General features: G+C 44.8%; 1 protein-coding gene across 1 annotated transcript in view; it reads right to left on the bottom strand.

Moving 5' to 3' along the window:
• LOC116751032 (52 kDa repressor of the inhibitor of the protein kinase-like) overlaps positions 1-11,564 on the bottom strand; it is a 73,077-nt gene extending 61,513 nt beyond the window's left edge. Inside the window, 5 exon segments of the mRNA XM_032626515.1 lie at positions 5,679-5,820; positions 6,966-7,112; positions 7,199-7,335; positions 9,490-9,511; positions 11,490-11,564. Coding sequence (XP_032482406.1) covers positions 5,679-5,820; positions 6,966-7,112; positions 7,199-7,335; positions 9,490-9,511; positions 11,490-11,564 — 523 coding nt within the window.
• Between the last annotated feature and the right edge of the window lie 564 nt (positions 11,565-12,128).

Here is a 12,128-nt window from a genome sequence, read left to right as displayed (position 1 = left end):
GGAAGAGAAGGAGGAGGGAATGGGCCCAAGCAGGTGGCCAGAACCAGGCAGAAGCTGGGCAAATCCTGAGCCCTCCCAGCACCTGGCTGCAGCCTCACCCCAGCCTTCTGACCTACTTACTCAGGGCCTGCAGTGTGAGCAGCTCAGGCCTGGAGGAGAGCAGAAATTGTTAACAGAAGCCAGACGCCGTGCAGATGGGGAGCTGGGGACACACTCCAACCACAGTAGAATTCTCACCTTTCCGGAACACAGCACTCGCTGTCACAGCTTCGGGCCTTTGTCTGTGCTGCCCTCTCAGACTGAAATGTCCTTTGATGCCAACTCTCTCCTCTCCTGGGGCTGAGTTGTGCTCCTCCTTGAAGGCTAAGCTCTGTGAGTTCCTCCCTGACCCTCCGCTCCCCAGACGGGACGACTCGCTCCCTCTTCATCTGTGGCTCCCACCAGCAGGAATTTGTTCCCAGCATTAAGACAGCACTTCAAGGCTTGTGTCACCTGGGGAGGTGTCTTCCTCCCTGATCAGCTGGGGAGTCCTCAAGGGCAGCACATGTCCTCATTCATCCCTGTGCCTCACACGACTGACTGGCGAGTAGAAGGGCCCAGGTCTTGGAGTCGGACAGAACCCGGTTCAATCCCGGCTCTGGTCTTATGGCTGATTACATACCCAACCGCTGAGCCTGTGGTACTCACCTGCACAGGTTAGAAATGCAGAATCCTGAGTCCCGCCCCAACCAGTCTCTGCATTTAGCAAGATCTCCAGGTGATTCAGATACACACTCAAGTCTGAAAAGCATATGTAGGCCCCTAATCCTCAACTTCCTCAGCAGTGAAATGGGCATAGTAACTGCGAACTTATAGGGTTGTGTGAGGCTTAAATAAGGCAACGTGCTCAGAGAGTCTACTGCAGAACGGAGCACATAGGAAACATTTTTATTGCTTCTGCTCAATGAATGTTGCCCTGGGAGCAAGCAGGAGTCTGTGCTGGCCCACATTAAGGGCTCTGCGGTCTGCCCCATTGAGACTTAAGCACTTTAGTGGAGCAGACTTCTCAGCCCTCCAGTGGGAACTGGGAGGGGAAGATAGTCTCCCTGTGGCCCAGGTTTGAGTAGGGGCTGTGGTCTCTGCTGTGCTTTATAAGGGGCCTTGATCCCTGCAAAGAACAAGTGTGTGTTGAGCTGCAGTGCTCTGCCGTGCTGAGCTATCACCTCCCCCGCTCCCCCCCAGTGAAGTCCACCTTGGTTTCCCTCACTTTGTGAGGTCCAGTATCTGAACTGGGAAAACCCCTTTAAGATCTCAGAGAGCTACAAGCAATTCATACATGATTGAGCTGCAGAACAGGAAAGTATGGCTATTTGGATTGGACATCTTTTTATTAATTAGACATTAGTACTGATTACTAATTCCATGCAGTGCAAGGAATGTATCAATATCACATCATCACTCATTTATGAGAACCTTTTTTCAATCTTCTATATCATTTTGTACTTATTTATTTAATATTTGAGAATTATGATGAGCTCTACACAGAGATCAGTTTTGAGGGAAGTTATTAGTGTTGCAGAAAGATAGCCTGGGAAACACCGCTCCCACGTAGTGATGTCTTCTCGCCTTGGAATTCCCTGACTCCGTTGCTGCTGGAGAGATAGGCCCACGTGTCTGTCTGGCTCACAGGCTGCCTCTTTCTGGGGCAGGGACAGAACTGAGACATCTCTCTGCTCTCATCAGATCCTGCCAGCCAGGGCAAATAGCCAAGGGAAACGACATCATTTCAGTGACACCAGCCTCAAGTTTGAACCTTCAGACCTCTCTCCCAGACAAATGAGATCATGGTTGCTCTTCAGTCTACTCTCTGGGACATGGTAGAGAAGCCTGACCCAGAAAGCCAACAGAAGCCCCTGGGGAGATGCCAATACATACTGGCAAAAGGCATGTGCATCTTTCAGTGACATGGCCTGAGGCTGGTTCAGGCCAGGATTGAGAGCTGGGGACTCTGGGCAGCCAGCAGGCATTTCTGGCAGGGCTAGAAGGCAGTTGCCAGGCTGGGGTCAGGCTGGCTTCTAATTACACAGCAGACTCAGGACCCACAATCGATTGGAGCTGCAAGTAAGGTGTCAGAGTAGGGAGTGGGAAGCCAGCAGGTGCAGCGCTGGGGGTATCTAAGTATGAGAATTTGCCTTCCAGGACCTTATAATCTAATAGGAGAGATTAGACTCCCAGCTAAAAAGAGTTCAGATAAATGCAGTTGTTGCCAGGGCGACTCAGCATCTACTCCAGCCTTACTTCTCAGATAGGGCTTGGAGGTTGTAGAGAGTGATCGAGACTAGAAAGTGAAGTGTTGAACGTGTTTTTACACAGTGTGATAGGGGGATAATTGACATACAATTAACTACACGTACTTAAACTATACAATTTGGTATGTTTTATGATCTGTATACTACCTGTGAAATCCATACCACAAACAAGGTAATGAACATATCCATCACCCCCAGAAGTTTCCTTTTTAAATCCTTCCCTGCTCTCTTTTTAAATCCTTCCCTGCTCTCCCAATCCCCAAGCAACCACTGATTCGCCTTCTGTCACTGTAGAGTAGTTGGCATTCTCTAGAATTTTACATGAATGGAATCATGCTACGTATACTCTCTTGTCAGACTTCTTTCACTTAGGATAACTATTTTGAGATTCACTCATGTAGTTGCATGCATCAGTCGTTCATTCCTTTTTGTTGCTGACTAATATTCAATTGTATGTACCACAGTTTATGTATCCATTCACCTGATGATGGATATTCGAGGTGTTTTCAAATTTTGTCAATTATTGCTTGATTTTGCTTTATTCTATATTTATTTATTTTGGCTTTATTTCTGCTGTAAACATGTATATACAAGTCTTTGTATGGATCTATTTTTCACTTACCTTGGTAAATGCTTCAGGGTATAAGGACTGCATCATATGGCGCATGTGTATCTAACTTTGCAAGAAACTGCTGGACTGTTTTCCAAACTGGTTTTATGCATGAAATATTTGGGATACTTATACGAAAAAAATTATTTGTTTATCTGAAGTTTAAATTTTACTGGTTGCCCTGTATTTTATCTGGCAGGCAATTCTATCCCCAAATAAAAGCCCAAGATCAGACCATTCTCTCCGAGATCAGGAACTGAGAAGCTTTTTCCGTAAAGGCCCAGACAGTAATCAATTTAGTCTTTGTGTGTTATATGGTTGTAGTTACTCAACTGTGCCGTTATATTTTGATGATAGCCATAGACAATACATAAATGAGAGAGCATGGCTGTGATCTAATAAAATTTTACTAACAAAAACAAGGGGCAGCTGGATTTGGTCCACAGGCCATAGTTTGCTGACCCCTGTCTTAGATCACTGATTCCCAAAGTGTGGTTTCTGTTATCAAATGCAACTTTGTGTGCCCAATGCACAGTGAGGCCAAACAGTAGTGAAATGTCAGAGTTTGTAGCAAAGAAAGCTTTATTGTAGGGCCATGCAAGGAAAACGGGTGGCTCATGCCCCCCGCCCCAAACCCTGAACTCCCCGAAGGGTTTCAGCAAAGCATTTTTTAAAGACCAGGTGAGGGAGGGGTTGCTTGTTGCAGACTTCTTGGTGTTGGAATCTTTGTTCTTGCAGCTATCTTTGTAGGTAAGGTCACGATGTTCCTGTAAATCTCCAGCAAGACAAATATTATTCTCTGTTCTGCAACTTTTTATCTCTACGTGGATGGAAAAGTGTTATACCCTTAAAGGTCAGAGCGTTGAGAATGGGCTGTCCTGTATATTTCAGGCTATAGGCAACATTCTTAACTTGAAGCAAAAGCAATAGAATACAAAGATTAAAGTAAAAGAAACAGATCTAATATGGAGTCAGATTTGTTCTTCTCTATTATAGTTCCAGGATCAGGAGCATGAGTATCACCTGGGAACTTGGTAGAAAAGTAAATTCTCTATTTCTGCCTGAGACCTACCAAGCCAGGAGCTCTAGGGATGGGTGGGGCTCAGCCGTTTAAGCCCTGGGAAGTTCTGATGCACACCAAAGTGAAAGAACCGCTGCTCTAGAGTCTTAGTTCCCAAACATGGATGATCATCAGAATGCCTGGGGTACTTCTTAACTATAGACATAGGTTTTTCCCTTTCATCACTTTAAATATGTCCTGCCACTCCCTTCTGGCTTGCAGAGTTTCTGCTGGAAGATCAGCTGTTAACCTTATGGGGATTCCCTCGTATGTTATTTGTTGCTTCTCCCTTGCTGCTTGTAATATTTTTTCTTTGTATTTAATTTTTGATACTTTGATTAATATGTGTCTTAAGGTGTTTCTCCTTGGATTTATCCTGTATGGGACTCTCTGTGCTTCCTGGACTTAATTGACTATTTCCTTTCCCATATTAGGGAAGTTTTCAACTGTAATCTCTTCAAATGTTTTCTCAGTCCCTTCCTTTTTCTCTTCTTCTTCTGGGACCCCTATAATTCGAATGTTGGTACGTTTGGTATTGTCCCAGAGGTCTCTGAGACTGTCCTCAATTCTTTTCATTCTTTTTTCTTTATTCTGCTCTGCGGTAGTTATTTCCACTATTTTGTCTTCCAGGTCACTTATCTGTTCTTCTGCCTCAGTTATTCTGCTACTGATTCCTTCTAGAGAATTCTTAATTTCATTTATTGTGTTGTTGATCATTTGTTTGCTCTTTAGCTCTTCCAGGTCCTTGTTAAACATTTCTTGTATTTTCTCCATTCTATTTCCAAGATTTTGGATCATCTTTACTATCATTATTCTGAATCCTTTTTCAGGTAGACTGCCTATTTCCTCTTCATTTGTTTGGTCTGGTGGGTTTTTATCTTGCTCCTTCATCTGCTGTGTGTTTTTCTGTCTTCCCATTTTGCTTATCTTACTGTGTTTGGGGTCTCCTTTTCGCAGGCTGCAGGTTCGTAGTTCCCGTTGTTTTTGGTGTCTGCCCCCAGTGGGTAAGTTTGGTTCAGTGTGTTGTGTAGGTTTCCTGGTTGAGGAGACTGGTGCCTGTGTTCTGGTGGATGAGGCTAGACCTTGTCTTTCTGGTGGGCAGGACTGTGTCCGGTGGTGTGTTTTGGGGTGTCTGTGAACTTATTATGATTTTAGGCAGCCTCTCTGCTAATGGATGGGGTTGTGTTCCTGTCTTGCTAGTTGTTTGGCATGGGGTGTCCAGCACTGGAGCTTGCTGGTCATTGAGTGGAGCTGGGTCTTAGTGTTGAGACAGAGATCTCTGGGAGACCTCTTGCCGATCGATATTACATGGGGCCGGGAGGTTTCTCGTGTACCAAAGTCCTGAACTTGGCTCTCCCACCTCAGAGGCTCAGGCCTGACACCTGGCCGGAGCACCAAGACCCTGTCAGCCACACGGCATGAAACGGATATGAAATCGTGCTACCGCGAAACTGGCAGACGTTCTTTCCTGCTCTTGACTGAAAGACTCTCCACTGAGGATCTGGGGTATCTTTTCTTTTACACTTCACTGGATTCATCCACAGTAAATAATAATAACCATGATGATGGAGATGATGATGAAATATGTGGTGTCTCTTGAGAATCCAAAGATTTTCTCATATGAAATCCCTGTACTTCTTCCCAGTTCTCAGTTTTGTCTCCAGTGGTGCTAACTGGCAGAAGCACCTCTGTGCTGCTGTCTCTGAGGGCTGCTGCCCACCTTCGCCCCAGCCTAACAGCCCCTTGGCACCTAGGAAGTGGATCGCGAAGCCCCAGCGGCAGCCCAGATCTGCTCCAGCCACTTGCGTGCACCTAAGAGTTTTACATGCTTTAAATGTGAGTATGTAATACTCATAAGAACCCTTTAAGGGAGATGTCATTTTTGTCAATTAGCAGGTAAGCAAACTTAAGAGCAGAAAAATAAGTTGTTTGCCTTCAGATGACATAGCTGATTAGTAAACTAGCAGAGATTTGAACTGAGATCCATTCAGTTTTAAAATCTTGTCCACCACATATTTCTTCTTCTCTTTAGTTTCTATACAACTGCGTAGATAACAATTGAGTAGCTACCGATAATAATACAATAAGTATAATAATTTTAAAATTCATGTTTTTATTAACTTTTACTTATCCCAATTAATTTTCTTTCTACCTCAATGGAGTATAATCATTGTAAACAACTCCTAAAATGTCAAAGTTGGAAATAGTCAAAGTAAGCCCAGTAAGACCTTGTATACTTGAGTGCTAGTATTTATTTTCTTTTACTGGAGCAATGCAGAATTTCTTCTACCCAATTATCTTGGGGCCTAGAGACAGAGTAGTGGTCAAGACCATGGACAATTCCAGGCTCTACTGCTTGAAAACTGCATAATTTTGGACAGTCTCAATCTTCACATTTGTAAAGTGGGGATAAAAGTGGCATTTATTTTATGGGGTTTTTGGCGGGATAATAGCATATGAAAAGCATTGGCCTATTCCTAGCACATAACAGGCATTCAGAGAATTTTATTTTCCCTTTCTGCTTTCTTTCTGATCTAGTTTGCCACTATTTCTAAGCTCCTATTTGATAAACATGGCAGGCAAATACACTCTACTTATAAATTTGAAACTCTGTCCCACTATATATACATATATATGTGTTTAAATATATGTGTGTGTGTAAATAAAATGTTTCTTTAGTTTTGTGGCATATAAAAATGCTGTTATCTAAATCCTTTCTGCCATTTTTTTGAGTAGAAAATCTCTCTCCAAATACTTCCTTTTCTATTATTTCAGTCAGCAAGACAAATAGAGTAAGGAAATCACAGCCAAAAAACCCAAAACAAACAAAACACACACACAAACACACACACCAGGGAAGGCATTGTATGTCAATCAAAAACAGAAAGAAGGAGTCTTGCTCATCTGAGAGCCCCTAAAATCTCCTTGAAGATTCTTTCAAAAAAGAAAAAAAAAAAAAGCATCTTTTTCATTAAGAATGCAGGAGAAACACCCGTGTCTCTCTCACCCTCTCAGCCAGGTACAGAACCAGCTGATGCTCCAAGGGCATCATTAAGTTAACTGAGGGAACATCACCGACAGGTGAGCCAGACTGGAAGGTTTCCACGTTCTGGGCAGCTCTCCGCCCAGTCCCTGCTCCACTGCCTGCCAGCACCTGCCAGATCACAGAAATGGAGCAGCTCAGCTCCTCTCAGGAGCAGCTTCGAGATCAAGCCAGGCATGTTGGAAGACCCAGCCTACGTTCAGGGCTCCTGAAGCGGTCTTTCGCCAGCACCAAGAGGCACCACTCTTCTCCGTGGAGCCTTTTTGCAGCCCAGGCATTCCCCCAATTTTTAGTAGGCCAAAGGGAGATTTTGAGCTTGCAGTAATAAGATTTTCTTTAGAGAATTAGGGAGAGGTGACAGCATTGAATAGCCCTCACTGAGTCATCGGTCTTTGTATCTTCATGTGTAATAGCTACCATGTATTCGGTGTTGACAGATGGGGCACTTTTTATACATTATCAAATTTGACCTGGATACCAACCCTACAGGATAGTTATTATTATCATCTTCAGTCTATTCATGAATACAGAGGCTTGGAGAGGCTAAGTCACTTTCCTAGGGATGTACAGCCAGTAATTGCTGTAGCTGGGGTTTGCTCCAGGCCTGTGCTTGCTTTCTTTTTCTTAAAGAGTAAACACTAAGTCCTAAAGAGGAAAGCAGAGGTGTGGACACATAGTAGGCCTACCTGCAAGCGGCTCATGGTTTCTCCTAAAGCCCTTCCTGGCCTGACATAAGTTTCATGGAGGGTATTGGATTTGGGCACTTCAACGACAGACAAGCTGGCTCTGGGCCCCCCTCATCCTGAGCGTAGTACGTACTGTGTGGACCTATAAGAAATATTGCATAGCCTCTCACTTGGGTGAGCATTCAGGGATTACTTCTGAAGAGAGCTCTGTCATTTCTGGTCATTACAGCACCACCTTAATATGAATGTTTCCATCCACAAAACAGAAATGAAAGAGCAGCACCTCCTGGGAGCACGGACTGTTGAGATGGGCAAAGCAACAAGAGAAGAAGGTTCTGCTACCACCTTAGTATGAGCCTCAGGGTTCCTCAAGAAGCTGTCAGCATCTCCTGAGCAGGCTGGTCAAATCTCCTTAAACCACCTACCCCTGGAAAAGGCAGCCTTGGGCAGCAGAGAGCATGGACCGGGGGAGGCCCCTTGCAGATATCACTTACTGTTAAATGAGAAACTAAAATAGGAATGTCATCCTATGCCATTTGAGAACTATTTTACAGTATTCAGAGAGCCACCGCAGGTAATTATGGGATTTGGTCATAAGTCCAGTGGAGTCTCCACCCAGTCTAATTGTGAATGAGGAGCAGATTCGAATTCCCTTGTCTCTTTTGTAAAGTCTGCACCTCCCACACCGACCCTGCTCCACGGGTACACTCGGAGACCCTCAGTGTGACAGCACTCTCTTGTAGCTCTGCACCCCCACTGCCTAGCGTGGTGACTCAAGGTATGTTGGTTGTTGAACCGAATTGAATGGATTAAGCTCATCAGCCGCCTTCTTCTTATGGGACTCCCCACCTAGCCCAGATTCCCAGACTTAACAAACCGTTAATACCAAGAAGACGTCCTCAACATCCCCGATGTGTCCATTATTAATTTCTTGGAAGGTTTGTACAGGGGAGGGGGGACCACTCTGCACCCTACCCACATAGCCTTGAGCTCCCGTGGATGACAAAGGCTTCTGACCATTACCCACCGAGGACATGCATTTTCTGAAGTTCCTTTGACAGGGTCCTTCTGCACTTGGATTCCACCATGTGTTAATGTGTCTATAAAACTCTACTAATGTCCCATCATAGGGCAGGCCTCGCTGGGTAAGCAGTGGAGACGTCTGATTAACGTTAAGCAGACATATGAGATTCTGTCTTAGGTGCATGACTTGGTTCCTTAGTGACCTCATCGCAGAGCTGAAGCTACATGATATCTCTCGATAGCAGTTGTCCATACGAGCACCTGTCCCTGGAGGAAGAGCTGCTGACATGGCAGAAGATCCTAGGCCCCTCCATCTGGTCCTTGACCATCCTCTCCATGTCTTTGCCTCTGCATGGCTTCTTTGGAAGAGACTGAAAGAACCCGTGGTAAAGAGAGAGTGGGAGCGGATCCTTATTAGCTGTGCCGAGCTGAAGCTCTTCTGATTCCCCTTGCCCTGAATTTGAGAACCCTGAATGGAGAAGCCCTGTTTGCATTGCTTTGTCATTCAGTTCTGTCAATGCCATTTACCCTGGTTTTGTGGGACCACATGGACTTCAGTTACCTCAAAGGCAGTAGAATAGGAGTGGAACGTGGTAAAAATTAGAAAAAGAAACTGAGCTTGGAAATAATGAATTAAAATTTGTTGGAAAACACAATGTTAAGATGTATACTACCACACCATATACACATCCAATGTGAGGATGTGTACGTGCACACAGCCTGCAGGCACAGGCGTAGAATATGCATGTGAGGTCATCGTCCCATGACTTAGTACATACCTGCCATGTCCACGGCCAGCAGCTTAGAGTCAAGGAGCAATTCCCAGTCACCTTAGTGTGTCTCAAATAAGCAAGAAAAGCAGAGACATCCTCAAGAGTTTCTTACGTGGCCAGGGGAAGGGAGACTGGATTCGAAGCTTGACGATAGCACATCAAGGAGGGTTTAGCAGGCATCCAGGCACACAGTAAGTGCTGAGTGCAGTGACGACTTATTAGTCCATCTCTGAACAAGCAGACAGAATCACTCTGGCCCCAGGTGCGGCATTTTTGTGAAAAATGGGCTCTCAAATTTACTACTTGGCAGAAGGTTGCTTCACAGCATAATTGGAGACAGAGCCCACAAAGGTGACGAAACTAAATGAGCCGATCCACTACCTGAGAAGCTTTTGACCTTGTCCATCCGCCTTGGAAGAGCCAAGTAAACACCAGTCTCCTGGAGACAGCAGAGCTTTCACGAGAAGGGACTCCGGAAGCTGCCACTCAGAGCCACCAGGGCCCCTTGAGATTTACACAGCAGAGAAGGAAGACAAGTCTCCTTCCCATTGTGTGGCTTCTCCACCCTGCTCTGTCTGGATGTGCCACATCCCCCCTCCTACCTTTCCATTCTGTGTATACTAGGGAAGAAGCCCAGTCCAGACCTCAACAGGCATTTACTGAGCATCTTCTGTGTGCCAAGTGCTGTGCTTACCCATATATCCTTGCGCCCCCAGCTGAGGGCATGAGTCACCAGTTGAGATCATGAGGGATTATTAACTATTTTATTAATAACGACTGCTTCATACATATCTAAAATGTGCCAGGCAGCGAGCTAAAGAATTTTATATGTGTCATTTCAGTTAATGGTCCCAACGATCTAGTGAAGTCAGACCTATTATTATATGTGAGGCTCAAAGAGGTGAAATAGCTTATGGACATAGAATTAGCAGGTGGTGGAACTGGGTGTGAACTCAGGCTCCAGAGTCCACACTTCAGCCAGATCACTAAGGAGAGGTGAGCCAGGCAGCAAAGTGGGAGTGAAGCCTCTCTGTGCCTTGGTCAGAATCTGGGCAACATCAGTGCTGAAGTGTTGATGACACATGGCTTTCTGGAATGGGACCATGGCCGGCAACAGAAGAGGGAGGGATGTGGGAGTACAGCTTTTGCTCCAAGAACTCCCTACAGGCCTCTGTGTTCCTCCAAACTCTAGCTGGGCCACCCAGGCCAGGAGCTTTGCTATTACCCAAACCTCTGTTCTGTTGCTTCCCAGACCAGTGACCCTGGACAGCTTCCTTAGCTTCTCTGAGCCTCACTTTGGTTCTCTATGGAAGGAGTTGATATTCCTCCTGCTTCAAGTGCATTAGAGGATTAAATGAGCGACTGCATTTAAAACAAAGTCCGCCGCAAAGTGGATGACCAACGAGAACTCACCAGATCATCTCCTCTTAACTCAAAGGATCATGGCTGGCCTCTGAACCCAGATGTACTGCAATCATTCACTTATTCCTCTTTCCTGGCATTGCACAGACTTGATCCATTCAGTTAATGTAATAATGCTGGCTCTGGCCTCAGAATGCCAGGGTTCAAATCCTGTCTCCACCGCTTACTACAGTCTTGAGCACATTACTTGAATCCTCTAAGCCTTAGTCTTGTTGTCTGTAAAAAGGGGATAGTAATGGTACCTACAATGTAGGGTTGACATGAAGATTAAATGAGATAATCCATGTAAAGCAAAGTGTCCAGCACATAGTAAGCCTTCAATAAATAGTACACAGTAAGAGGGAAAAAAAGCTATAAACCCATATTTATGCAGCATCGTCTGTGTGTCAGACACAGCACTAGATGCCGGGGATACTGTGGTAAATGAACTGACCTGGTCGCAGCCTCCCTGGAGGTCCCAGAGTCCAGAGAGGAAGACTCACAAACCAGTAAACCAAGAAATAAATCTAACGTTACAAATTGTGGCTCAGCCTGGGGAAAAAATGAACATGGTTTGGTGATAGAGAGTAACAGGTGGGACCTACCTTGTGAAGGTCAAGGAAGGTTGTGAAGTCTGGAAAATTCTGCATATTATAGTTTCGCTCTTCAAAATTCATCATGTTCGTTAACATATTAAAGACTGAGAAATCTTCAGTAAAGAAGTGAAGAAATCCATTTAATTTTGTTTAACCTAGGCTTTTCCAAATTGTTTTGACTACAGTGGATTTTTCCCTGCAGAAGACCTTTCAATCATCTTTTAAAAGTTAATGTTCTGCTGAGCACATTTCAGAGGCTGAACTCAGCTAATATTTCTCTGTAATTGGCTGTTTTTGGCAGCCCCAGGCAAGAATCTTTCATTTGCTTATTCTTTGGATTACATTGACAATACTGCTTGTGAAAAATGTGTTTCCAGGTGTCACATTCATCCTGTTTTTCTTCAGTGCTATTGATTCCTTCTCTCTCTTTGAACTTCTTTCTTGGTGTATTTCTTCGTGTCTCTTTGTTAGCAAACTGGTTTTCCCTCTGTCTTTTTGCAGAGGGGTGAAAAAGCTCCTTTTCAATGGGCAGTGAATTCAGGTGAGTTATGCAGCGGGCATCACAGCATGAAGGCTTGAGGGCATTTTCCCAGAGCCAGCTCGAGGCATCTGTACCTGGGTTGTGAGAGCAAATGTCCTGTTTAGAAT

Source organism: Phocoena sinus, chromosome 3, assembly GCF_008692025.1.
Source record: "Phocoena sinus isolate mPhoSin1 chromosome 3, mPhoSin1.pri, whole genome shotgun sequence".
In the NCBI taxonomy this organism is placed as follows: domain Eukaryota; kingdom Metazoa; phylum Chordata; class Mammalia; order Artiodactyla; family Phocoenidae; genus Phocoena; species Phocoena sinus.
The sequence above is the reverse complement of the archived record's forward strand: the minus strand, read 5'-3'. Positions and strand labels throughout refer to the sequence as shown.